This window comes from Rhinolophus sinicus, chromosome 3 (assembly GCF_057876585.1).
Source record: "Rhinolophus sinicus isolate RSI-liver-muscle chromosome 3, RSI-T2T, whole genome shotgun sequence".
NCBI classification, from domain to species: Eukaryota; Metazoa; Chordata; class Mammalia; order Chiroptera; family Rhinolophidae; genus Rhinolophus; species Rhinolophus sinicus.
Genome location: NC_142503.1, coordinates 90,315,769 through 90,340,134, shown reverse-complemented (window position 1 = coordinate 90,340,134; position 24,366 = coordinate 90,315,769). Strand labels below are relative to the sequence as shown.

Below are 24,366 nucleotides of genomic sequence, written 5' to 3'. Positions count from 1 at the left end.
ATCCCCACCTCAGTTTTGTGGCGCTTCGCGAAGGTCCTGGCCGCCCGATAGTGAAGGGATAAACAGAAGTAATTATAGCAGGGGGCTGTGCTCTTTACACGTAGACAGCGGAACAACGTTTTTTATATCGTTTCAGACTGTGAGCCTAGCGGACTTACTCCGATTAGGAGAAGGGGCAGTGACTTGCTCCCCATCTCTGCCAGGACCTGCTCCCGGGAGGGGGCGGGGCCAACATGGCGCCGAGCGCCGGGTGAGCGGCGCTTTGGCTGCGGTGAGAGTCTTTTCCTGAGCGGGGCGCTCGGCTTGCGGGGGTGGGTCTGAGTGGTACCTGAGAATAGACCCTATGACGGGCCTGTGTGGGGACCCGGAGGAAGACGGTTGGTTGTGTGTCCGTGCGCGTGGGTTCTGTGTATCTGCATTGGAGGGATGTTGGGGGATGAGGTGGGCTCTCTGCTGCTTCTTTCGCGCTGGACCCATTGCCTGGGGATCTTCGACCCACTTCCCTGCTGAGGGAACTACAAAGATCTAGCTCAAGTTAACCCTCCTCTGTGAAGCCTTCCTGCCGACTCCACTGACCTGAGGGGCTCCTTAGGCCGTCACGTGTTTTATGAGCCTTTACTGGCAGAGGGTACTGCAGGGTATTGAAGGATTAGTGGGAGTTCTCCAGGAAACTGGGACACGACCGCTTCTTGTATACCCGGCCCCAGGAACAGAGTGTGTGTTGAATAAATGTGTGCCCCGCAGATAAGACTTACAAAGTGGGAGAGGAGACCTGGGATGGTTTGAGAAGAACCAAATTCTCTTTCGCCTCTATCTTCTCACCCCTCCAGCACGCCACCACCTACACCCTGCAATCAGTCCTGAACACTTTTGACATTAGTCTTCCTAACGCCAGCTTCAAGCAAGCCCCTTTTCTTTTTACCGCAGAATAGATTTTAAAACTTGGGCCTGTCTCTCGTTCGTCTTAATAGTGGTACTGAGTATGTATTGAGCACATACATCTGTAAACCTCACAATTCATTCATTTATTCAACAAATATGCATTATCTAAGGTGTCTCAGGCAACAGTCTGTGGTCTTGGAATATATCAGTGGACATAACAAAGATCTATGTCCACACGGTGCAGAAGGGGATGTGTGTGGTGGTGATAAACAGTAAGAAATACAGTATATATTAGATGTTCAATGCTCCGGGGCAGGGGAAGAGCAGAGGGTGGGGGGGTGCAGTATTAAATAGGGTGGTAGGAATAGGCAGCTAAGCTGACATCTGGGGAAGAGCATTCCAGGCTGAAGGAATAGCAAAGCCCATAAATCAAGAGCATGCCTGTCAGTTTTGAACAGCAGGCAGGACAGTGGGGCTGGATCAAGGTGGAAGAAGGAAGGAAAGGAGATCAGGGATGTAATGGAGAGGACAGATCATGCAGTGCCTTGTAGACCATATGAGAATTTTGGATTTTACTCGATGACAAATGTGGACCCATTACAGGGTTTGAGCAGATAAATGACCCAATCTGATTTATAATTTGGCAGAATCACTCTGGCTGCTATATTGGGAATAGATGTAGGGAAGCAAGGGTGGAAGCAGGAAGAGCTTATCAGGAGGCTATTGAAGTTACCCAGATAATAGATGTTGGGGACCTGACCATGTAGTGGGAATGGAGGAATCAGTTTGGGTCACCTGGTGGACTTGATGTGAGGGCTCACATAGAGAGTGAGCTCCTGCATGGATGGTGGCACTACAAAGACGAGGAAAGCTGAGGCTGGAGGAGCGGGGAGGGGAGATCAGGAGTTCAGTTTTAGTGGAGATTTTAAGTAGACAGTTTGACATATAAGCCTGGAGCTAGGAAGAATGCTCTGTGCTGGGGATACATTTGGCCATCATCAGCCTATAAAGGATACTGAAAACAGAAGTTGAGGTCACCAGCGAGTAAGTATAGCTACAGAAGAAGACTAAGGATTGAGTCCATTCCAACATTAAGCAGATAAGAGGAAGAACCAGTAAAGGAAACCAAAAGGGAGTGGGGTAGAAGGAAAACCTGGAGAACGTGGTGCAGCAGCGGAGTAAAAAAAAGTGTTGTCAGAAGAGAGTAGTCAGCTATGCCATGTGCTGCTGAAAGAGTAAGGAAGATGAGAACAGAGAGTGGGCCTCGGATTTGGCAATGTGATGCATCAGTGACCTTAAGCGGTTTCAGGGACCCAGTGGGGTCAGAAACCTGATTGGAATAGGTCCAAGAGGAGAGAAATTAGAAACAGAGTTAAGACAACTCTTTTAGGAAGTTTTATTGCAAGAAGGAGCCAAAAATGGAGTATATAGCATGTAGAGAAAGTGGAATGAAGAAAGTATTTTTTTAATGTGTAATTTGGTGAAAAGACACATAAAACTTACTACCATCTTAACCACTTTTAAGTGTAATTTAGTGGCATTAAATACATTCACTTTGTTGTGCAACCATCACTATCCATCTCCAGAACTCTTTTCATGTGTAAAACTGAAAGTTTACCTATTAAACAATAACTTCCCGTCCTCCCTCCCTCCTTTTGACTCTGAGCTTGACTACTCTAAGACCCTCACACAAGTGGAATCATACCAGATTGGTCCTTTTGTGACTGGCTTATTTCACTCAGAATAATGTCCTCAGGGTTCATCCATGTTGTAGCAGGTGTCAGAATTTCCTTCCTTTTTAAGGCTGAATAAGATTCCGCTGTACATATACCACTGTTTTGTTTTTTTAAGATGGGAGAAATAACTGCATTTTGTAGGCTGATGGGAACGATCTGGTAGGTTAAGAAATTGATGTGCAGGGAGATGGGAGAAATGCTGGAGCAAAGCTTGAGTTGATGACTAGCATGAACGTTTTATACACTGTTTCCCCGAAAGTAAGACCTAGCCGGACAATCAGCTCTAATGCGTCTTTTGGAGCAAAAATTAATATAAGATCTGGTATTATATTAGACAAAACACAGTCTTATTTTACTATAAGTAAAATAAGGTCTTATATTAATTATTGCTCCAAAAGACGCATTAGAGCTGATTGTCTGGCTAGGTCTTATTTTCAGGGAACACGGTAGTAACAGGTGGGAAGGCAGAGTATGTCGGCACCACTGCTGCTGGGGGTGGACATGGTGCTGGGAGTCTGGTGGTCCCTTCTGATGGCTGAAAGTGAGGAAGGTAAAAAGGTGTCACATAGGACAGAGGAAGACTGAGTGCATAGAGGTATATGTGATTGTTTGGCAGCATTAAGGACCCACTTGAAGTTTATGACCATTAATTTAAAGCGGGAATTGGTCATGATGGTTTTATGTTTTTCACATCACGTTGAATTGTACGGATATATAAGCTTAGAGTGGGAGAATTATATTTAACCAATATTGTGTTTGTGTCAAGCATGAATAATGATGCAAGAAGGGGCAAGAGAGATGAAGGTATGTGCTAAACAACCTTAGGAAAAAAGTGTTGTTCACATTTTACAGAGAAGAAACCCAAAGCCAGGACAATTTAAGTAATCTGCCCAAGTAACATAGCTAGGTAGTGCTAGGGCTGGGATTTAAATTGAGGGCCGAGATCATTCTGTACCTCACGTGCACAGTGCCTGCCAGAGCTCAATAAATTATGTTGAATTGGATTGGATTGCTAGCTCCTTCTGTTACATCCAGTGCTGACTCATGTGGAGACAGACAAGACACCCTGAGTTCCTTCCCTGGCATCCCCATTGCCCTTCATTTATTGTGACCTCTCCTGGCTAGATAGCCTCTCTTCTTTGGGTCTCACGTTTCTTTTCTCCCTTCTTTTCCCCCACCCCCCTGCCAGGGTCTCCATCTCTCCATCTCTTCACCCTGGGGGCATCATCCTTCGGGGGAGGGAGGAGGGGCTCCAGAATGGCTGAGGAAAAGAAGCTAAAGCTCAGCAATACGGTGCTGCCCTCGGAGTCAATGAAGGTGGTGGCCGAGTCAATGGGCATTGCCCAGATTCAGGAGGAAACCTGCCAGCTGCTGACGGATGAGGTCAGCTACCGCATCAAGGAGATTGCGCAGGTAATGTGGCCCCTCTACCCAGCCCTGCATTGTATTGAGGATGCTGCCCAGGCCCCCTTCTTCCTCAGGGTCTTGGGCTGACATCTGTTCTCCCACCCCCAGGATGCCTTGAAGTTCATGCACATGGGGAAGCGGCAGAAGCTCACCACCAGTGACATTGACTACGCACTGAAGCTTAAGAATGTTGAGGTGACTGAGACACCCAGGACAGAGATGAGGGGCAGGGTGGTGAGAGCAGTCCTCCCAGACGCTGCATGTGCCTTCAGCCATGCCTCCACGGGCTCCCTTCTCATCCCAGTGTCTGTCTCTCTCTCTCCTGATTTAGCCACTCTATGGCTTCCACGCTCAGGAGTTCATTCCTTTCCGGTTTGCCTCTGGTGGGGGCCGGGAGCTTTACTTTTACGAGGAGAAGGAGGTTGACCTGAGTGACATCATCAATACCCCTCTGCCCCGGGTGCCCCTGGACGTCTGCCTCAAAGGTTGGGGGAGAGGAGAGCAGGGTGGTGGGGAGAAGGAAAGGGGGGCACAATGCACATGGGTTTGAGGAAGCTCCCAAGGAAGAAACCCTCAGTGTGAGATCCCTGGTGAGTTGCAGGAAGTGGGCACAGGATTGAAAACACACATTCCTTAGTGTGGAGTGACTCCCTAGTGTCCATGTCCAGCAGTTCAACTTGACACCTTCCTTCCTTGCAGCTCATTGGTTGAGCATTGAAGGCTGCCAGCCCGCTATCCCAGAGAACCCACCCCCAGGTAACCTCCATTCCCAGAACCCACCTCTCTCTATTTCACTCTCCCCTCTTCCTTTACATCTACCACTCTCGACACTCCTGTTGTGACTGCTTTCCCACCAGCTCCCAAAGAGCAGCAGAAGGCTGAAGCCACAGAACCCCTGAAGTCAGCAAAGCCAGGCCAGGAGGAAGATGGACCCTTGAAAGGCAAAGGTCAAGGGGCTGCTCCAGCTGACGGCAAAGGTCAGCCCTGCTAGGCCAGGCCTCTCGGCTCTTGTCCCAAAGCCAGATGGTCATTTGTAAAGTGGGTGAGGTCAGGGTAAGGAGTGAGACCTCAGACCAGAGAGCCTCAGAAGGGAGCCTAATGGAAACTGGGTCTCTCTAAGTGGGGGAGTGGAGGATCAAGGTTTGTCTGGTATGAGGCCTCTTCTGGAGCTTTCTTTTTCAAATCCCTCTTCCCAATACACACAGGGAAAGAGAAGAAGGCACCACCCCTGCTGGAGGGAGGTCCTTTGCGACTAAAGCCTCGAAGTATCCATGAGTTGTCTGTGGAGCAGCAGCTGTACTATAAGGAAATCACCGAAGCCTGTGTGGGGTCATGTGAAGCCAAGAGAGCGGTGAGTCCCTACCTTCCTGCCTTTACCCCGAGACTCCTTCTCTTGGAGGCCCCACAAATTCCTTCCATGGTGTCTGTCCCCACTTCACTCATTCCCCTCCTCCCACAGGAAGCTCTTCAGAGCATTGCAACAGACCCGGGGCTGTATCAGATGCTGCCACGATTCAGCACCTTCATCTCAGAGGGGGTGAGAAGATTAAGGAAGGCCAGGACCTCGGATGAGGTTCCAGGGGTGAGGAGGTAGGAGGGATGCTCATCTGCAGGGTCTCCCTGCCCTGTCACTTCTCCCTCCCACAGGTCCGTGTGAACGTGGTGCAGAACAACCTGGCCCTGCTCATCTACCTGATGCGCATGGTGAAGGCACTGATGGACAACCCTACGCTGTATCTAGAAAAATATGTGAGTGGTCCTGCCCACCCGCCTCTCAGGCCAGGCTTCAGGGATCTGACTGCCATCAACAGGAAGCCATGTCAGAATTAGCTGACTCAGCACTTCTCCCTTAGGTGCATGAGTTGATTCCAGCTGTGATGACCTGCATCGTGAGCAGACAGCTGTGCCTGCGGCCAGATGTGGACAATCACTGGGCACTCCGGGACTTCGCTGCTCGCCTGGTAGCCCAGATCTGCAAGCATTTCAGCACAACCACGAACAACATCCAGTCCCGGATAACCAAGACCTTCACCAAGGTGAGCCAGGGGAACAAGGAGCGGAAGGAAGCCCTTTCACATCTCTACCCCGGGTTGTCACCACAACAGCTTCACCCAAACCAGTGGGAGATCAGGCGTGGCTGGGGGCAATGACTCTGAAAACAAGCAGCAGAGGCCGGGGGCGTGGGCCTGGGACTTGAGCCCAGTCCTAACGTCTTAGTGATCTACAAGGAAAGTGTTTATAAGAAATTTAGGTCCTTACCAATTAGCCTTTCAGGCCCCTTTATCTGGGTTTATTTTCCATCCCCTTACAGAGCTGGGTGGACGAGAAGACACCGTGGACCACACGCTACGGCTCCATCGCAGGCCTGGCCGAGCTGGGACATGATGTCAGACCCCAGGGGGATGCACTGGGGGAGGGAGGCATCACGAGGGCATAGTGGGTAATAGCCCTCGACACGGGAAGCCCTGTGGTGACCCCAGGCCCCTGGCTTCCCCTTTGCTTTCCCACAGGTGATTAAGACTCTGATTCTGCCCCGGCTGCAGCAGGAGGGGGAGCGGATCCGCAGTGTCCTGGATGGCCCTGTGCTGAGCAATATCGACCGCATCGGAGCTGACCACGTGCAGAGCCTTCTCCTGGTGACCAGAGCCCCCTGCCCTTCCTGCACTTCTTCCCACTAAACCCCCCCACACACACACCAACACACATACACATAGGTGCAATGTTTAGCAAGTATGTGCTATCTTTTATTCACTTATCCCATCTTTGCCTCCTTTATTCAGAGCACACCTTACAGTCCGATACTGTTTTGTAGGTGGAAAGACTGAGGCACAAAGGGGTTAAGTAAGAGATAAGAGGTTTTAACCTCAGCCTGTAACTTTTAGACACACTGCCCCCGAGGCTTCCGCATCACTATGGCCCTTTCTGTGCAAGGCAAACGCCCTATGGCCCAACTACTCCTTAGATATTACCAGGATGTTCAGCAGGTTCTCTGTTCACACCAGTTGGTGCCTGTGTTTTCTCATGAAAAAAAAAACAAAAAAACACCACAGCATTCCTTGCACACACTGCTATCCCAGCAATTTGACCTCCAAAAGAAACTTAGTGAAATAAGTTTGGTCTCCAAGAGGAACATACTGAAATGATGGGTAATATCCTTTTTCACCCCTCACCACAATTCGTCCCAGCCCTCCCTCTACCTGGTTTTTTTTTTTTTTTTTTTTTTTTTGCCTTCTCTGCAGAAACACTGTGCCCCTGTTCTGGCAAAGCTGCGCCCACCACCTGATAATCAGGATGCCTATCGGGGAGAATTTGGGTCCCTTGGACCCCTCCTCTGCTCCCATGTGGTCAAGGCCCGGGCCCAAGCTGCTCTGCAGGCTCAGCAGGTCAACAGGACTACTCTGACCATCACTCAGGTCAGTGACAGTGCAGGGCGGAGAAAGGGTGACCTAGTGGAGAGGAGTAAGGAGACATGAATACGGGGGTGGGTTGGGGTGGGGTGGGGTAGAGCCATGGTTCCCATCAGGGTGGGAATGAACTGTGTAAAACCCAGGGCCCTCTCAACCCCAGTGAGACTGACTGAGGAGCAAGAGCCCTTCTTTTTCTTAGATGTTGACATTTTCTTCTTGCCTCTTGTTCCTGCAGCCCCGGCCCACGCTGACCCTCTCACAGGCCCCTCAGCCTGGCCCTCGGACCCCTGGCTTGCTGAAGGTCCCTGGCTCCATCGCACTGCCTGTCCAGACGCTGGTGTCTGCACGAGCAGCTGCCCCACCTCAGCCTTCCCCTCCTCCAACTAAGTTTATTGTAATGTCATCATCCTCCAGCGCCTCATCCACTCAACAGGTACGTGGAGTGTGTGGGACCAGGGATGGTGGGGAGTATGTCACCCTGCTACCCTGAAGGACCTGGGGTTACCTCACAGCACCCCGTGGGCTCCAGAGTAGAGCCCAGTCACCTCTGGGCCCAAAGACAGGAACTAGAAGGAGCACTTCCTAGGGGTCTGCAAGGTTGTAGCTACTCCTGAGCAAGACTCAGAGTGGATTGTTGGGTTGGAGCAAGTGAAGATTCCCCCAGGCCTGGGGAATGGGGAGGGTGCGAGGCAATAGGCACTGCCTTTCCTTTCTTCCCCTTAGGTCCTATCCCTCAGCACCTCAGCTCCTGGCTCAGGCTCTACCACTACCTCTCCCGTTACCACCACGGTCCCCAGCGTGCAGCCCATTGTCAAGCTGGTCTCCACCGCCACAGCTGCACCCCCCAGCACTGCCCCCTCTGGCCCCGGCAGTGTCCAGAAGTACATAGTGGTCTCTCTTCCCCCAACAGGGGAGGGCAAAGGGGGCCCCACCTCCCATCCTTCTCCAGTCCCTCCGCCATCCTCAGCCCCCTCCCCACTTGGGGGCAGTGCCCTCTGTGGGGGGAAACAGGAAGCTGGAGATAGCCCCCCTCCAGCTCCAGGGACTCCAAAGGCTAATGGCTCCCAACCCCCTGGATCTGGCTCCCCTCAGCCTGCACCTTGATGCTGTCAAACATCTGTCAACATTCTCTTCCTCAGATTCTCTCCCTGCCTACACACACACACACACACACACACACACACACACACACACACACACTAGGTGGAAAGAAGTAGCAACCTGCTTCCCCCACCTTAACTTTCTTTTTAGATATTGTACAGCCAGCTTTTCAGAATAAAAGATTGATTTATAAGTTCTGTTCCACGTCAGTCTTTCCTGTGACCAGTACTATGGGAGGGTCTAACCCGTTGAGCCCTCATGGTCTCTAGGACTTAGACTCTTCCAATCAGATCCATAGCCACACACCGGAAGGCTGGAATAGACAGTATCATCCTTCTCCTCAGCCACGGACCACCGCCTTTGCTGCCTATGTCCTCATTTGGGGAGCCTCAGATCCGAATGACATAGGCATCACTGTGGCTCAGGTGTCGTACCCACTTGTGGGGGTTGGCGTTGCTGCAGGGTCTGAAGGCCAGTCTGAGGAAGCGAACCTGGAGGCCAGAGCACGTGTGCCGGGGAAGTTCAAAGGAGAGGCTTGCCGGGCCCAGCCCCAGCGGAGGGGCTGAGGTGGAGTGCCCTTGACTGGGAGGCCCAGGCAGGCCTGGGACGTCCATCTGTGGGAGGCAGAGGCAGGGGGAGGGCTGCTGAAGGCACAGAGAGGGAGAGGAAGGTGGGCAGGGAAGTCAAGGGACCAGAAAGCTAACCACGCTGGCGGGAACAATGCAGCAACTGCATTAGCAGGGTTGGGTCAGGGGGCTGAAAATGGAGGTGGGAAAAGGGGGCTTTAGAAAATCAGTTGCTAATACCTGGAAAAGGCCTGAGAGCTGAGAGCCTCCTTGCACCCGAGGCAGGTCCCAGCGAAGGGCTCCATCCCCCAGCTCTGCCTTCTGTTCTGGGCTGCTCAGCTCCTGAGATAGGCTGGAATTTGGAGACAAAAGGTGCTGGGCTCAGCCCCTACCTGCCTTGGGGGCAGGCTAGTTCCACCCCACAGTGCACACTTTCCTCCCCAATGCCACCGTGTTGTCCAAGGAACTTAGTAAAGCCACCCAAGCAAACCCCCACATTAAACACACACTAACCTGAGCACCCCTCGAGGTAGGGGAAGGTGCAGCCTGACGTTGAGAGCCTGGCTGCACAGTGAAAGGAACAGTCAGCCCCAGGAAAGTAGTGACTTGTCCCACACTTCATTAATGTCACAGCTGGAATGTAGTACAAGGGCCACCCCATCCCCTTCCCAAACTCTCGAGCCTCAAACTAAACTGGATTCCGAGGCTGGTGGCTGCATCTAAAGGTGGAAGTAATAGGTATCTGGGCCCTGTCTCCTACCCCCCATAGCTGAACTAGTCTTGGCTATTACCCCCACTCGTACCTCTTTGGGGGCAGATCACATCGCAACTTCAGATAAACCTGGAGCCTAGGTGAGAGTACAAATACTGTTACTTGGGCCATATCCTACTGGCATCTCACCATCCTCCACCCAAGGCCCCCATGTATGGCTGTGTTGGTTGTGCCCCGGGAAGGAGAGAGAAAGGCTGAAATCTACCCAACTCCACTAGTCACTAGAGTTCATGGGGCTGAGTCCACTGGGGAGGGTACCTTTTTCTAACTTGTATTCTATACCACTACCACCACCACCCCTCCACAATAAGACTTGGGAACATATATATTGGCTTGAGTTCTACAGGAGTTCTAGAACAGAGGAAATGGTCTCACCTGCCAGAACCTCGGTCCCACTGCACAGAGGGAAAGAGCCGGAACGGGAGTGGGGAGGGGAGGTCATCTGAGAGTTGGTACCGCATCACAGTCAGCTGAGACCAGGGAGGAACAGAGCCAGGTTGGTCCCCTTACACCTGAGCTACCTCCCTACCCGAGTAGTTGGAACATATAAGCCAGCCCATCCTGACCTCGCCCTGAGGTGGTTGCAAGTGGAGGATTCGGTGAGACTCAAACTCATCAAGGTGCACCGAGCTGTGAAACGAGACCTCATCCACCCGAATTCCCGGCCCATAACCTGGAAAGACAGAAAGACTCCTCTCCTAACCCATATTCTGGGAGAGAAGAGCAGGGGTGGCATGGGGTGGGTATCTGTTTCTAACTTCTCTCCACAAAACCTCTGGCAGTGACCTATACCTAGGAGAGAAAGACCCACTTTCTCCTCACCTCTCAGTTCTGACTTGCCCACACAAAATTCTTCTGTCAAGCCAATGCGCATCTCTGTCAGAAGAAAGGACATCAGATCAGAAAAGGCCACCAAATACCACCACACATATCATCAAGGAGGCTGTCCCAAACCCAACCCTTGGCCCAACCTGCAAACTTCTCACCAGAGCCACTGGGAAGAAAGCTCTTGAGTCGGATCTCTCCCTGCACGTCCACCTTCAGCAGCGAGCCCTGAGAGTGGCCAGAGATTAATGCCCAGAGGCAACCTCCCCAATAGTTTCCCAGACACATCTGACCTCAGCTCCAGGGAACTTACATTAGATGCTATCAGCACAGATAGTCTCTCGACCACATCCAAAAACACTTCATTCTTTTGGCTCTGAAGAAGAGAGGAGATTTGGGTGGTTGGAGGCTGAACCACCTGTGTTCTAAAGTGGACAGGGCAGTGGAGGCTAGGGCCCTGGGGTGGGAACGCAAGGTAAGAGAAGGGGTTGGATAATCCACATCTGAGGGAGGTGGAAAGATACACTGGGAACTTAGACTCTGGGGTCCCAGAAAAAAATCAGAGGGTCTGAACCCGTTCATCCCTCTCTCACCTGGTCAGAGCGGCTGGACAGGACGGGGCGGCTGGCTGCACTGCTGGGGGCCACTTTGCTCTGTTGTGTCTCAGCCCCAAACTGGAAAGCACCCAAAGCAATCAGTCCTCAGGTCTGACACTCCCTGCCAACCCTTCCCCCTCCTGGTCCTCTTTCCTCCACTGACCAAGCCAACACTGCTGAGGTCAAAGAGGCTGAAGGGCTTGCTGACCACAGCCTCGGTCTGGATGAAGTTCCTCAGCATCTCTGTGGATGTGGTCTGTACGTAGCCATAGTCCTAGGAGCAGAGGAAGAACAGTCTTTGCGTGGCTAGCCGAGGAAAGGGGTGAAAAGGAGTGACCTTAGCCTTCCAACCGAGGAACAGATCTTCAGGGAACAGGGACAATGAGGAAAAAATCCTTGGACCTTACCAGCACTTCATCCAGGAGTTCATAGACAAGCGCCACATTGCGGGAGATGGTCCCCTCACCCAGGGAGCCACAGTAGTCGCCCAGGAGAGTGGCTAACCTGAGGGAAAGGAATGGAGTGTGCATCTTCTCCTCCTCTCAGACCCCCAAGCCCAGCTGCCCAGCCCTGCCCTCCTCACCGAGAGAGCAGCTCTAGGAGACTGAAGGGAGAAATGTTTTCTGAAGTCGTGGCCACCAAATAAAGGCCGCTGTGTCTGATGTGAATAAAATGACGGTCATCGTGGTGCTGAGGCAAAGTCGGGGTGGGGTGGGGGGAAAGCGTCAGGAAAACAAAGCTGTGCTTAAGGACCCATGAGACTTGGGCTGGTATCCTGATTCCCCTACTTCCTAGCAGTGCGACCTAGGGCGAACTATAAATCTCCCTAGGGCCCCGCTTCCCAAGAGTAAGTGAAGTTAATAATAGTTCCTACCCCAGAGATGCTGAGCATTAAGACATGTGAGGAGCTGTGCCTGCTATATAGTTAGCGCTCAGTAAATTCGTTAATATTATTTGGAGGAATGTATCCCCCAAGGGGAAGCTCTCAAGGAAGCCGTTAGGAGGAAGGAGGTGCCCCCCTACTCGAGCTTGCCTAGAGTAGCACTCCCACCCCCGTGTGGTTACCATGACAACCGGGGACTCGTCTCCGGGCAGTCCCGTCAGCTTCCGGTAGAAGAGCTCAGCCACATCCCGGCCGCCACTGTCCCCACGGACTGACGGGTTGAAGGACAGCTAAGGAGCTGGCGACACGGACTGGCTCTGGGGCACTACTCCCATCCAGCCCACCCTCCCTCCCCCCACGGACCTGTGGGTCAAGGATACAGTCCTTGTAGATGAGCGGGTCCCCCTTGGAGGACAGAATGAAGAACTGGGAAATCATTGCCGTTCTGGAGAGTAGACAAGGAGACAGCGAAAGTTGGGCCTGCCCCTCCCTGCTATCCGGGAACAAAAGGACGCTCGTGGACTGGCCCTTTAAGAGCGAGTCTCCTCCAACGCGGGAAACCCGGTGCCCACCCCGCCTTACCCAATCTGTCGCTTCAGACGGCCGCACCACCTCCCCGTCACTCAGCCCAGGCTCGCTAGGTGATTGGCGGAGGCTGGAGCCTGCGGTGAGTGGGAGGGACGGAGGGCCTCCTCTCGGATTGGCCCGCTCGCAGCGGCGCCGGTCACGTGTTGGGCGACGTTTCGCGCCAATTTCGGTTGGTCAGCCACAGTCCGCCGCGCGGACGTTCACTGCTATCGAGGTGATCCTTGAGCCCGCTAACTGCTGCCGTAGGGCTCTCGGCAGCGATGGCACTCAAGGACTACGCGCTCGAGAAAGGTGAGGGTCTGCAAGCCTGGGAGGGGCGTTCTGCGCGGGAAGCGTCCCGACCAACACCTGTTGGTGTGAGTTGGCGTCCTGGAGGGCCGGGCTCAGCGCGAGGCCAGACCCCGGGCCGGAAGCGGTGGAGCTGAGGAAGACATTGCCTGGGAGGCACGTGCAAGATTAAGGTCGGGGAAGACCTGGTGATCGTGCCCGGGAAAGAAGTGGGGCGGGGGAAAGCCGCCGGGCTTGGTGGCTCCAGTGGGGAGGGTCGCGCCCAGGAGAGACCGGGACCTCAGGAGACCCTGTCTAAGGCGCAGTGTTGAGCACTCCCTGGCTCACTTTCATCCGCACTCTTAGGCACTCCGAGTGCCCGCGTCCGGCAGAGACGCGCCGAAGCTCCGGGGGCGGGCGGGCCTGGGCCGCTGCGCGCGGGGATTGGCCATTTTAGGCCAACCTCCAAGCGGAAGTGAAGGCGGGCGGAAGTTGCGCGGCGCCTCTGGAGGGAGTGTCGTGTGTAAACAGTGTCCTTCCGCGCGGTGGCCTCGGAGAGAGCTACTGAGGGTTGGGGAGAGCCTGCAATTGGGAGTTTTAGTGGGAGGCTGAGAGGAGATAACAGGTGGGACCGAGTGGCCTTGGACGAGCTGGCCAATAGTCGGAGGAGCTCACGCCCTGAGCGGAGGAATCCCGGGCTGTGAGGCGGCGGCATCTGGGCCCATGTGCTTCTTTGTTTACTAAGAGCGGAAGCAGTGGCGGGAGAGGGGGGTGGGGTGAAGGATGGGCCTAGTGGCAGAGATTTAGGGGAACGAAAGAAAAGGGGGAATCTTCCATACGCATGGAAGAAAAGCTGAGAACCTTGAAACCTGAGTGTGTTGCTGGGAGTGGGAGGCCTTTGGGAAAGGGCACTGAGATTTCTAAGGCAGAGACTGGAATTCCCCTAGGGGAGGGTATTGGGTAGTACTCTCAACTGTCCGGGGCCCCTAATTATTCTCTAGTTAAAAACTGACTCGTGAAAAGGAGTTCTGCCCAGTTTGGAGAGGATTATGTAGGGCTATTTAAATGTTCATGTGACTAGTTTGTTTAAATGAAATGTTTTAAATGGAAGTGAGTTTCTTAGATTTCTTATCAGAGTGGTTTGCAGTAAGGTATCTGAATCAAAGGAAGGTTGATTCTCATAATTTTACGTTTACTTTATAGAAAAGGTGAAGAAGTTCTTACAAGAGTTTTACCAGGATGATGAGTTTGGCAAGAAGCAGTTCAAGTATGGGAACCAGTTGGTAAGTCTACAATTAGGTAGAGGGATGGGCTGGTTGCTTACAGGAGCTGTAAGAAGTGGCCTGACTCATTTCAGCAAGTCCGTTTGTAAGTGACGTGTGTTGACTGCCATATGGTACGCCAAGTGAATATACTACATTTGTGATAAGTAAAGTGTTTTTAGGAGTTGGGAGGCTGTCCTTTGGTAACTGAGAAGTGAGTATTGCTCTGTCTCACACTGCTCTTTTCTTGCCTTTGGAAGCCTGGAACCTGTATGCTGAACTCACGGTGATAATGTCTTTGCATGTAACACTGGTGAGCATGGTAAACTTGGTTCTGGGGTTTTGCTGATTCTTCCCCACCCTAGGTTCAACTGGCTCATCGGGAACAAGTGGCAATGTACATAGACCTAGATGATGTGGCTGAGGAGGACCCTGAGTTGGTGGACTCAATTTGTGAGAACACCAAGCGCTATGCAAGGCTCTTTGCTGATACCATACAAGAGCTGCTGCCTCAGTACAAAGAGAGGGAGGTGAGTGCAGGAAAATGCAGGGCAAGGAACTTAGATTTCTGTCAGGAAGCTTCTAAGGCTTTCTGAACTGAGGAAGGGGGCAGTAATTTCTGCCTGGTGTTTTTTATGCCCCATCCTGCCACTCATTTTTCCTGTCTTCTGTCTACCTGTAGGTGGTAAATAAGGATGTTCTGGATGTTTACATTGAGCACCGGCTGATGATGGAGCAGCGGAGCCGGGACCCTGCGGCTGCCCGAAGCCCCCAGAACCAGTACCCTCCTGAACTCATGCGTAGATTGTGAGTGGTCTCAGTGGGGAAGGGCATGGGAATTTGTCCTTTAGGACCTTGCTAATGACTGTTTTTCCCCCTTAGTGAGCTGTACTTTGAAGGCCCAAGCAGTAACAAGCCTCGTGTGATCCGGGAAGTACGGGCTGACTCTCTGGGGAAATTGGTGACTGTGCGTGGAATCGTCACTCGTGTGTCTGAAGTCAAACCCAGAATGGTAGTGGCCACTTACACTTGTGACCAGTGTGGGGCAGAGACCTACCAGCCGGTATGTTTGGAGCAAGGAACAGGAACACACTTAACTCTGTTAGTATTTTTTGTAAGAGTTTTGTGTGCTGATGCTGATCTGTTATTTTCTCTGTCGTGAAACACAGCTGTGTGTATATTTCTCATCCTTTTTCTGATAGGTAGTAGTTTTTCCATCTGTTCTGTGTTCTTGATGCTTATCCATGTTGACCCAGAATAGTTCAAGATGTTTTTGACAATTTATGGTATCTGCTATCAAGAGGAAATGTGATTTAAGTGACTGACTCTAATTGGCTCATTTGCTTCTGACTCTCTTTGGTGTTTTCTTACACCCTAGATCCAATCTCCCACTTTCATGCCTCTGATCATGTGCCCAAGCCAGGAGTGCCAGACCAACCGCTCTGGTGGGCGGCTATATCTGCAGACACGTGGCTCCAAATTCATCAAATTCCAGGAGATGAAGATGCAAGAACATGTGAGTTTGGGATATGTTGCCCAGGGAAGGTGGAGCTTGAGAGTCCATTCAAATACTGTACTCACTCACTGGGTGGAAGAAAGAACAAAAGAAGAGCTGAGGCAGAGAAGTCACCTAGATCAGGAGGGAGGTTTGACTGAAACTTTCTGATTGAGCTAGGAAGAAGTAAAGGAAATCTCCACTTCCCTTCTCGTCTGGCTTATCTTCTGAGGCTGGGCAGGCCGAGAAATAGAAGAGTGGGATACGTTGGCAAAGGGGTTAAGTCCCTGGAGACTTCATGTTCCTTTCTCCTTGTCTGTGCACCCTTATCCCCTGTAGAGTGATCAAGTGCCCGTGGGAAATATCCCTCGTAGCATCACGGTGTTGGTAGAAGGAGAGAACACACGGATTGCCCAGCCCGGGGACCACGTCAGTGTCACTGGTATCTTCTTGCCAATCTTGTGCTCTGGGTTCCGACAGGTGGTACAGGTAAGAAAGGGAGTTTAAAATGAGGAGGAAATACTCCCTTTTCTCCCTTGCCCACCACATCCACAGAGAATACTATCAACAACAAAACAAAATACAACAAAGGGTTTGTTAGGAACTCCTGAGGGACTCATGTGGATGGGCAAGTTAAAGAGACTTCATTCATATCCTGGTCTTTTCCTGTTCAAGGGTTTACTCTCGGAAACTTACCTGGAAGCCCATCGGATTGTGAAGATGAATAAGAGTGAGGATGATGAGTCTGGGTCTAAAGAGCTGAGCAAGGAGGAGCTGAGGCAAATAGCAGGTGAGGGGCCACAGGGGAGACCGGAAATGGGAGTTTCTTCCTAGCACTTTTTCCTTCCTAACCTTCATTTTCCCACAGAGGAGGATTTCTATGAAAAGCTGGCAGCCTCCATTGCTCCGGAAATATATGGGCATGAAGATGTAAAGAAGGCGCTGCTGCTCCTGCTGGTGGGAGGTGTGGACCAGTCTCCTCGAGGCATGAAAATCAGGGGTAAGAGGAAATGAGACGGAGGCTCGGGGTAAGGGAATACATTTGGGAGAAGGAAAGGATGACAAGAATTGGTGTCCCTATACGTCACAAAATAAGAGTTGGCATCTTGGCTTCATGGGCACAGGGAGGGATCAGAAGAAACAATGCTGAGTATGGGAGTAGGGGCAGACCTCAAAAGTATTTTTCTGTTGTTGGACAACTTCCATGAAAAAATAGTCATATGGAGTTCTTTTCTTTCTTCAGGCAACATCAATATCTGCCTGATGGGGGACCCTGGAGTGGCTAAATCTCAGCTGCTGTCTTACATTGATCGCCTGGCCCCCCGCAGTGAGTAATCAGATCCTGAAAGAGGTGAATGTAGCAGATAGGGATAGCACTACCCCGTGTTTATTCTCTTCCTTGGGGGTTGAGGCAGGAGATGTTGCCAGTGCCCGGCCCCCCCCCCCCCCCCCCCCCCCCGCCCCCGAGCTTTCCCCAGAAGGTTTGGGTGGGTAGGTACATGAGTCCAGTGCAGGCCTCACCTCGCTGTCCCTATTCCTTGTGTCCTCTCTTTTCCTGACCCTGCCATTCAGGCCAGTACACAACAGGCCGAGGTTCCTCTGGAGTGGGGCTTACAGCAGCTGTGCTCAGAGACTCTGTGACTGGAGAACTGACCTTAGAGGGTGGTGCCCTCGTGCTGGCTGACCAGGGTGTATGCTGCATCGATGAGTTTGACAAGATGGCTGAGGCTGACCGCACAGCCATCCACGAGGTCATGGAGCAGCAGACCATCTCCATTGCCAAAGCAGGCATTCTGACTACACTCAATGCCCGCTGCTCCATCTTGGCTGCCGCCAACCCTGCCTATGGGCGCTACAACCCTCGCCGCAGCCTGGAACAGAACATACAGCTTCCTGCTGCGCTCCTCTCCCGATTTGACCTCCTCTGGTTGATCCAGGACCGGCCCGACCGAGACAATGACTTACGGTGAATGAAGCTCAACACTTGAGACATCCCTTAGGAATGATCTAAAGGGAGGGAGGGAAGAGAAATTGGAAAGCACTCCAATTCTCTGCCTGTGGATACTGGTCTACAGTTCTTAGGGAAGTGGTGGGTCAGGGCTGAAACACAGATGATTTCCTGGAAAAGTTTGTCCCTGCCACACTGTGAGGAGACGGTGGAACTAAGGGGAGAAGATACAGAGTTGAGGCACAGGGTGTGTGTTTATAGCACCAAAAAGTATTCCTCCTTGCCTCCACTCTTCCTAGGTTGGCCCAGCATATCACCTATGTGCACCAGCACAGCCGGCAGCCTCCCACCCAGTTTGAACCTTTGGACATGAAGCTTATGAGGTAGGAGAGCTGGGTAAGGACAGGTGTGCTCCACCGGTCACCATGTGTGTGTCCTGAAAAACTTTCAGTCTTAGGCTGTACATGTTTCACTACCACTCTGCCCTCTTGTGTCCTGGGTCTGAGAACACTTGAGTCTAGGTAACCCCCATCTTGGCCACACAACACACATCTGAACCAACCTTTCACACCATTATCCTGACCTGACTGGTGAGACAGGTTCAGATTTGAGGCAAAGCTGGATCCTACTCCATGGATACTTGATGAGACTAATTTCTCTGCGCGGCCCCCCAGTGACCCTTCCACTTACCTATTCTCTTTAAACAATGGTCTCAAAGTGAACAAAATATATTTCTGCTGCTTTAGTTATACATGTTCAGAGGAGAGGACTTGATCATCTCTAGTAACATGAATATGTCTTATTCATGCATAGGCCATTTTCCTTAAAAGTTGGAAATAATTTGAAAAGCACCATTTAGATAAATCCATCAGTGATACTCAAGCCACGCAAATAATCACTAATTTTTTTTTCTACTTAAAAGTTCCCACCTACCCCCAAGAGTTTTCTTAAATGGGAAACTTACACAGAAAAAAAGCCATATTCTCCCCATCTTCCTTTTCTGCTTTGCCATGAATCTCCTGCAGACGTTACATAGCTATGTGCCAGGAGAAGCAGCCCACAGTGCCCGAGTCTCTGGCAGACTATATCACAGCAGCGTACGTGGAGATGAGGCGAGAGGCTTGGGCTAGTAAGGATGCCACCTATACTTCCGCCCGAACCCTGCTGGCTATCCTGCGACTGTCAACGGCCCTGGTGAGTTCCCGACCCTTTGTTCTGCTGGAGGGGTGGTCTGCTTTGACTTACTGGGCAGCCTGCCTTAACATTGTCCTCTCGTTGCCGCCTGCTTCCCACTCCAGCCCTGCCGGGGCTAAAGTGCTGACAGTGCAGATAGTGGTCCTCTCCGTGCTACCGCACTGTGGGTACTTGCTGCTCCAGCAGGGCACACACAGCATCCATGGAGGGAAAGGCCTGGCTTCTCAAACCTCACTGCCGGTGTGGGAGGGGTGAATTTCATTCCCCTTGTCCTAAATCCTGTGTTAGAAACGTTCATTTCTGTCCTCACCTCTTGGACCTTAGTCCTGGGGGCTCCAAAGTGCTGTTCGTGCAGGTAGTGTGATTACCTGACCTACTGCTGAGCTAGCACTTCCCGAGCCCCAGGGACACAACCTCTCTGCCAATCACCTGCTAGGCTGAACTCCCCAAGCTCCATCTGTCATGGTGGGGAGCCCAGTGGAGTTCAGAAGGGTCTGGTCTCCCTCACAGGACAGCTGAACACCGGGACTGGCCAGTGTTGAGAGGCGGAGACTTGGGCAATTGCTGGACGCTGCCCTGGGCATTGCACTTGTCTCGGTCTGACAGTGCCGGCCCCACACTGCGGATGTTTGCAGGGGAGGGTAGGGGGCCTCCACCTGTTTTGTGCGTAGGCACCCCATGAGTTGCCCAGCCTTAAAGCTGAAACACGGGGGTCCCCTGACTATTCCACTCCCCTCCTCCGGTTCCCATCTCTCCCTACCTTCCCCTTAGGCACGTCTGCGAATGGTGGACACAGTGGAGAAGGAAGATGTGAATGAAGCCATCAGGCTAATGGAGATGTCAAAGGACTCACTTCTGAGTGACAAGGGACAAACAGCTAGGTGAGTGGTTTAATGGAGAAGGAAATCGGGAGTCACCTTGACTTTCCTGAGCAGACCACTTATCCTTGTGGCTTCTGCAATCACATGTATGATTGCCTCAGAAGTCCACTGTTCTGACATGTTGGGTGCTCTTGTCGGTAGCCTGACCTTAAACATCCACACTTGTTTCCTTCAGGACCCAGAGACCAGCAGATGTGATATTTGCCACTGTCCGTGAGTTGGTCTCAGAGGGCCGAAGTGTCCGGTTTTCTGAGGCGGAGCAGCGCTGCATATCCCGGGGCTTCACACCTGCCCAATTCCAGGCAGCTCTAGATGAGTATGAGGAGTTAAACGTCTGGCAGGTTAATACTGCCCGGACACGGATCACTTTTGTCTGATTCCAGCCCACTTGAGACACTGGGGCCTACTCTGCATACCGTGCTAAACACCCCCCTTCCTTTAAAGGTCTAACGATGCCCATGAGGGGAAAGGAGGACACCTCTCGCCCTCGTTTTCCTGAGCTGCACTTGTTTTATACATTCCTTTTGCTAATAAAGTGTGTGTAGATTGCTGCCTTCTAGTAAAACTGGATATTGTACATTTTATAGATTCATTTCTTATTCCTTTTATGTTCGTCTTCATTTACTCGATAAATGTATTAAGTACCTACTCTCCCTGCCAGATACCAAGACAGACACTGGGAATGCAGCAAGGAATGAGAACCCACTGTACAGCCTGTTGCACTGGATCTCCACTCAGATCCCTTGCCTGCTCTTACTCCCCTCTAGATTCAAATATATATTGAGTCTATTGCTGTGCTCCCTTCTAGTTCTGGGGATACAGTGGCCACCTCTTGCGTCCCCAAGTACAACTTGAAAGGCCTGGTTAGGGGATGAAAATAAAGTACCTGGAGGGAGGCACAAGTAATTGCATAGAACAATCTTCATGTTTACACTACTTGGCCTCATCTCTAAAATGACATGGACACTAGTACCTGCCTCCTAGGGCTGGCTGAGGTGTCTGCTAGGTCAGGTACATTTTCTGTAGCCAGCACTCAAACATTAGCAATAATTGGGAAACGTCCTCTTGGCAATACTCAGTGCTCGCTATAGGATCAAGACTTTCAGTTGTCCCTCATAGAAATGTGCTTAATATCCCGCTCCCTCCCAATTTCCCTTTTTGTGTGTGAAAAACTAAGCTTAGGAAAGGGGTCATTGGTTTACAGGGAGATACTAAAGAGCAAAACCCATTGCTTAGGTGGAAACAGAGCCTTTGGCTCAATATAGACAGTCTGTCTACCTGACCAGACTTGGGGTCACTTCAAGTGGCAGTGAGTTCCCAACCACTGAAAGGTGTTGAGAACATAACTGATAATAAAATGGGACTCATGCCTCTGAGCAAGGCTGGAACCAAGGGCCTTTAAGATCCAAGTTGAGAAACCTATGTGGTGCCTAACAGAGGACAGAGCCACTGGAAGGGGTGCTGAGGGGGCACTCCCCTTTTATTAATGACAGGTTTCTCTAAGGGGAGTGTAACACCTCTCCCCTCTGGGACAGTCCTGACCTCTGCATCATCTCTTCAAGTACCCTCAGAAGAAGAGCCCCCGCATCCGCCTGCCGATGCCTTGTCGGTCATAGAGGACGTTGAACTTGTTCACGAACTGGTTCATGGTGTTGCACGTTTTGGTGATGGTGCCCAGGTAGGCCATGAGCCCCACATCATTGCATTGCTGGGAGGGAACAGAGAGATCCAGGTCCCTCACAGCATGCCCAGGGAACACCTGAGTCCTATGTCCTGCATGCAGAAATGACAGCATAAGCCCCACCCACCTTCCTGGGTTTTAACACTCACATCATAAAAGTCTGTCTTGAACTTGTCTGTGCTGAGTACCGGGAGGCAGTGACATAAAGCATAGGCCTCCCGCAGGATCTCGTGGTTAAAGGGGACCTCTCCTAAAGGTACAAAGAGAGGCTGCATTAATGTGGATGCTGTCACTTCCCCAGGAGGGAGTAGAAAAGTGGTAGGAATGCCAGGGAGAACCCGTCCTACCTGCTTCAGAGGCTTTGACATACTCCAAGATGAGCTTGACGCGACTGTGCAGCATTTTGATGGCACTGTGCTGTGCTATCAAGTGTTCAGCCACTGCAGGGGAGCAGGGACAGGCCATGGTTGAAAAGGCTTGTAGTCACACCTTCCACCCCCACTTCCAAGTATGCCCCTCCAGCCTCCATTACCCGTGGAGTTCTCTCCACTGCCTGTTGCTGTCATTCGGGCGACATGGTCTACACCAATGCGTTCAGCTTCCTCTGTAGCCAGAGTGTAGGTCAGTTCAGCAAACAGCATTGTGGCCTACAGGGCACATAGGGAGAGTCAAAAGCAGGAAACATCAGGGGCAGGATCTGAGGGTTGAAGGGTAGGGCATTACCTCTCCATTGATTATATCGATGACAGACTCAAAAACGCTGACAGGAAGCTGTAAAGAAGAGATGGAAAACAGCTCTTAAATCAAATTCACCTGAAACTACTATGTGCCAAAAATTGGGATTGGCACTTTCACATTGAAGAGCCAATGAAGGACAGATTATCACTGTTTTACACATAAGAAAATGCAGGTTTATCCAAAGACACAGCTGATAAATGGCAGAATGAAGATTGAATTCAACAGAGATGTCATACAGTAAAAGATAGCAGGGGATGAGTATAAAAGCATAGTGATAGACAGGTATGACCAAATGGGCATTGGGTCAGTGTTACTCACATCCGTGTGCTTCGTCATAGGGTTCAACTTAAGAAAGAGGGGGCTCTCGATGATCTCACACACCTGGAAGAGGGGGATGATGGACAAGTGTCAATGCCCATATTTCTTCTTTCCCTCATCCTCTATTCTTTATCCCAGCGTGCACATGTGTGAGCACGCATACCTGCTTATGGACGTGGATGTCAGAGGGGTCAGGTGGCCCGCCGGTGGTGTACCAACCCAAAAACTCCAGCTCCTTGAATACCTGTTTAACTGGAGAGGAAGGGGCCAGAGCACAAAGTATTTCTTTAAACCATCCTTCCTGAATTTGAAGCTCCTGGTATATTTTCACCAGCTTCTCCCCTCCCCCTCAAATCCTGGCTCATTTTAGAATGGTTATTTTCTCCTCTCATCCTTCACTTTTGTGGGGCAGAATACCTGAATATGTTCTTTTTCTGAGATTTCAGGTACTCTACTTTCCCACCGTTCTCATCCCATGTCCTGTTCATTTTTCCCCAACCCTCTCCATCTTCCCCACTCTGCTTTTGTTTTTCCTCCCACTCCTCTCTTCCACTTCTAGTCCCCTCTCACACTGCTCCTCCTTGGTGTAATAATATTCCTTGTCAATGATAATCTTCTCTTCCACGGTGTGTGACAGCAGCTCAAAGGAGTTCATCACCTCGATATTTCGGCCCTCCTGCTTCCCGATCAGAGCCCCAATCACTGGGGAAGAGAAGGACAGATAGGGGTGAGAGTAAAGAATCCCAAAACTTACCTAATCATTACAGGCTGAGGGTGTGAACCAAGTACAGGGGAAATGGTGATTTGGCAGAGGAAGAATTATCTTAAGGAAAGGAAGGAGAAAAGACCACTGTTTGGTGGAGGTGACCAACGACAGGAGGTTGCAGAATTAGGCTGAACACTCACCCTGCATAGGCCGCCCCTCCTGGGAGCGCATGCGAATCCAATGGTCTGAGATATTGAGAATGACCAGGGGATGAAGAGCAACTGAAACACTCCCAGTTACTCCGGAAGCCATCACGCTGGGGACTACTAAAGGTGGAGGAAGAGGAGAGTGAGTGAGACTCCGGGCCCACACCCTCCCCAGGAGACGGGAGTGGGAGATGGCAGAGCCGGGCCATATATCCCTCCCGCAAGTTATCCCAGGGAGCGATGTTACCGTCCGCCCTCCTGACCTCTCCTGGGATCCAGGAAGGCGGCCTTAACGCACCTCGAAGGCCGTCTCCGGGAGCCGCCCCCGCGGGGCCCGTTACCTGCTGCATCCACCTCCATCCCGCTGCTCCCCCCAGTCCCGTTCGCCGCAGCTGCCGCCGCCGCCATTTTCCCCGCGCCCGCCGGCCTCGGCCCCGCCCCCTTCCCGGCTTCCGTCCGGGGCGGCGCATGCGCAGCGTCCCCGGGGCGCGCACCTTCCCTGGCGCAAGGCAGCGGCTGTCGTACCCGCCTGGTGTCCTCCCGCAGCCCTCCGGCGGCAAAAGTCCGACGCCCGCATGGCCCTGAAGCCGACAGATTTTCGTAGACCCTGAGCCAGCTCTCGTCTGCGGCTGACCTTAAGCAAATTACTTAACCCCACACCAACCTTTCCGTCTTCGAAAGCAGAATTCGAATAAGATTGCCTAGTTCCTAAGTCTATTGCGGAATGAATGAAATGTCATGTTATTGCCCTCAGAATAAAATCCAAGCTGCTAAGCGCGGCCTGCAAGGCCCTGTATGATTCGGCCCCTGCTTGTCAATGGGCCCTGGCCTTTTCTGCCCCCTGGTCCCCATGTTTCAGCCACACTAGCTGTCACATCTGTTCCTTTAACACGCCCCAGTAACTCTT

General features: G+C 51.8%; 4 protein-coding genes across 9 annotated transcripts; 2 read left to right on the top strand and 2 right to left on the bottom strand.

The window, feature by feature from the left end:
* The first annotated feature begins 121 nt into the window (after nt 1-121).
* TAF6 (TATA-box binding protein associated factor 6) lies at nt 122-8,726 on the top strand. Of its 2 annotated transcripts, none has more exons than XM_019717635.3 (15): nt 122-271; nt 3,808-4,031; nt 4,134-4,220; nt 4,357-4,510; nt 4,725-4,781; nt 4,883-5,002; nt 5,231-5,376; nt 5,485-5,562; nt 5,673-5,774; nt 5,879-6,061; nt 6,337-6,411; nt 6,536-6,661; nt 7,265-7,438; nt 7,668-7,865; nt 8,156-8,726. In XM_019717635.3, exons 2-15 carry the CDS (start codon nt 3,876-3,878, stop codon nt 8,534-8,536), a joined length of 2,037 nt encoding a protein of 678 aa, XP_019573194.1. In that variant the 5' UTR covers nt 122-271; nt 3,808-3,875; the 3' UTR covers nt 8,537-8,726. The 2 variants fall into 2 exon arrangements, with proteins under 2 accessions (XP_019573194.1, XP_019573193.2); XM_019717634.3 differs by lacking the exon at nt 122-271 and adding an exon at nt 355-377.
* Nucleotides 7,224-12,810, bottom strand: AP4M1 (adaptor related protein complex 4 subunit mu 1). Of its 2 annotated transcripts, none has more exons than XM_019717636.3 (15): nt 12,556-12,810; nt 12,358-12,446; nt 11,876-11,982; nt 11,700-11,796; nt 11,456-11,566; nt 11,290-11,370; nt 11,010-11,072; nt 10,858-10,924; nt 10,694-10,747; nt 10,438-10,544; nt 10,247-10,341; nt 9,903-9,947; nt 9,613-9,663; nt 9,340-9,451; nt 7,224-9,147 (listed from the first exon to the last, which is right to left on the bottom strand). In XM_019717636.3, the coding sequence occupies exons 1-15, from the start codon at nt 12,611-12,613 to the stop codon at nt 8,923-8,925; spliced, it is 1,362 nt and encodes a 453-aa protein (XP_019573195.1). In that variant the 5' UTR covers nt 12,614-12,810; the 3' UTR covers nt 7,224-8,922. The 2 variants fall into 2 exon arrangements, with proteins under 2 accessions (XP_019573195.1, XP_074184618.1); XM_074328517.2 differs by having other exon boundaries at nt 8,700-9,024; nt 12,556-12,752.
* Nucleotides 12,811-12,899: 89 nt separating this feature from the next.
* Nucleotides 12,900-20,394, top strand: MCM7 (minichromosome maintenance complex component 7). 4 transcript variants are annotated; one of them, XM_019717630.3, is made up of 15 exons: nt 12,900-13,054; nt 14,234-14,313; nt 14,658-14,822; nt 14,975-15,099; nt 15,175-15,355; nt 15,671-15,808; nt 16,127-16,276; nt 16,463-16,577; nt 16,656-16,787; nt 17,031-17,114; nt 17,360-17,753; nt 18,035-18,118; nt 18,761-18,929; nt 19,701-19,810; nt 19,986-20,394. In XM_019717630.3, exons 1-15 carry the CDS (start codon nt 13,024-13,026, stop codon nt 20,185-20,187), a joined length of 2,160 nt encoding a protein of 719 aa, XP_019573189.1. In that variant the 5' UTR covers nt 12,900-13,023; the 3' UTR covers nt 20,188-20,394. The 4 variants fall into 4 exon arrangements, with proteins under 4 accessions (XP_019573189.1, XP_074184606.1, XP_019573190.1 ...); XM_074328505.2 differs by lacking the exon at nt 12,900-13,054 and adding an exon at nt 13,523-13,600; XM_019717631.3 differs by lacking the exon at nt 12,900-13,054 and adding an exon at nt 13,523-13,655.
* An 870-nt stretch (nt 20,395-21,264) lies between these two features.
* COPS6 (COP9 signalosome subunit 6) lies at nt 21,265-23,934 on the bottom strand. The gene is made up of 10 exons (XM_019717637.3): nt 23,801-23,934; nt 23,454-23,579; nt 23,118-23,249; nt 22,711-22,799; nt 22,548-22,610; nt 22,215-22,262; nt 22,024-22,138; nt 21,839-21,931; nt 21,641-21,741; nt 21,265-21,518 (listed from the first exon to the last, which is right to left on the bottom strand). Exons 1-10 carry the CDS (start codon nt 23,865-23,867, stop codon nt 21,378-21,380), a joined length of 975 nt encoding a protein of 324 aa, XP_019573196.3. The 5' UTR covers nt 23,868-23,934; the 3' UTR covers nt 21,265-21,377.
* Between the last annotated feature and the right edge of the window lie 432 nt (nt 23,935-24,366).

Coding starts and splice junctions, on each gene's coding strand:
- TAF6 (XM_019717635.3), top strand. CDS start 3,876: ATGGCTGAGGAAAAGAAGCTAAAGCTCAGCAATACGGTGCTGCCCTCG. Junction 5,563..5,672: donor GCACCTTCATCTCAGAGGGG/GTGAGAAGATTA, acceptor TCCCTCCCACAG/GTCCGTGTGAACGTGGTGCA. Junction 6,062..6,336: donor TAACCAAGACCTTCACCAAG/GTGAGCCAGGGG, acceptor ATCCCCTTACAG/AGCTGGGTGGACGAGAAGAC.
- AP4M1 (XM_019717636.3), bottom strand. CDS start 12,613: ATGATTTCCCAGTTCTTCATTCTGTCCTCCAAGGGGGACCCGCTCATC. Junction 11,797..11,875: donor CTCCTAGAGCTGCTCTCTCG/GTGAGGAGGGCA, acceptor CCTTTCCCTCAG/GTTAGCCACTCTCCTGGGCG. Junction 9,452..9,612: donor CTACCTCGAGGGGTGCTCAG/GTTAGTGTGTGT, acceptor TCCAAATTCCAG/CCTATCTCAGGAGCTGAGCA.
- MCM7 (XM_019717630.3), top strand. CDS start 13,024: ATGGCACTCAAGGACTACGCGCTCGAGAAAG. Junction 13,055..14,233: donor GGACTACGCGCTCGAGAAAG/GTGAGGGTCTGC, acceptor TTTACTTTATAG/AAAAGGTGAAGAAGTTCTTA. Junction 16,277..16,462: donor GGTTCCGACAGGTGGTACAG/GTAAGAAAGGGA, acceptor TTCCTGTTCAAG/GGTTTACTCTCGGAAACTTA.
- COPS6 (XM_019717637.3), bottom strand. CDS start 23,867: ATGGCGGCGGCGGCAGCTGCGGCGAACGGGACTGGGGGGAGCAGCGGG. Junction 23,580..23,800: donor GATGGAGGTGGATGCAGCAG/GTAACGGGCCCC, acceptor CTCCACCTTTAG/TAGTCCCCAGCGTGATGGCT. Junction 21,932..22,023: donor CAGTGGAGAGAACTCCACGG/GTAATGGAGGCT, acceptor GCTCCCCTGCAG/TGGCTGAACACTTGATAGCA.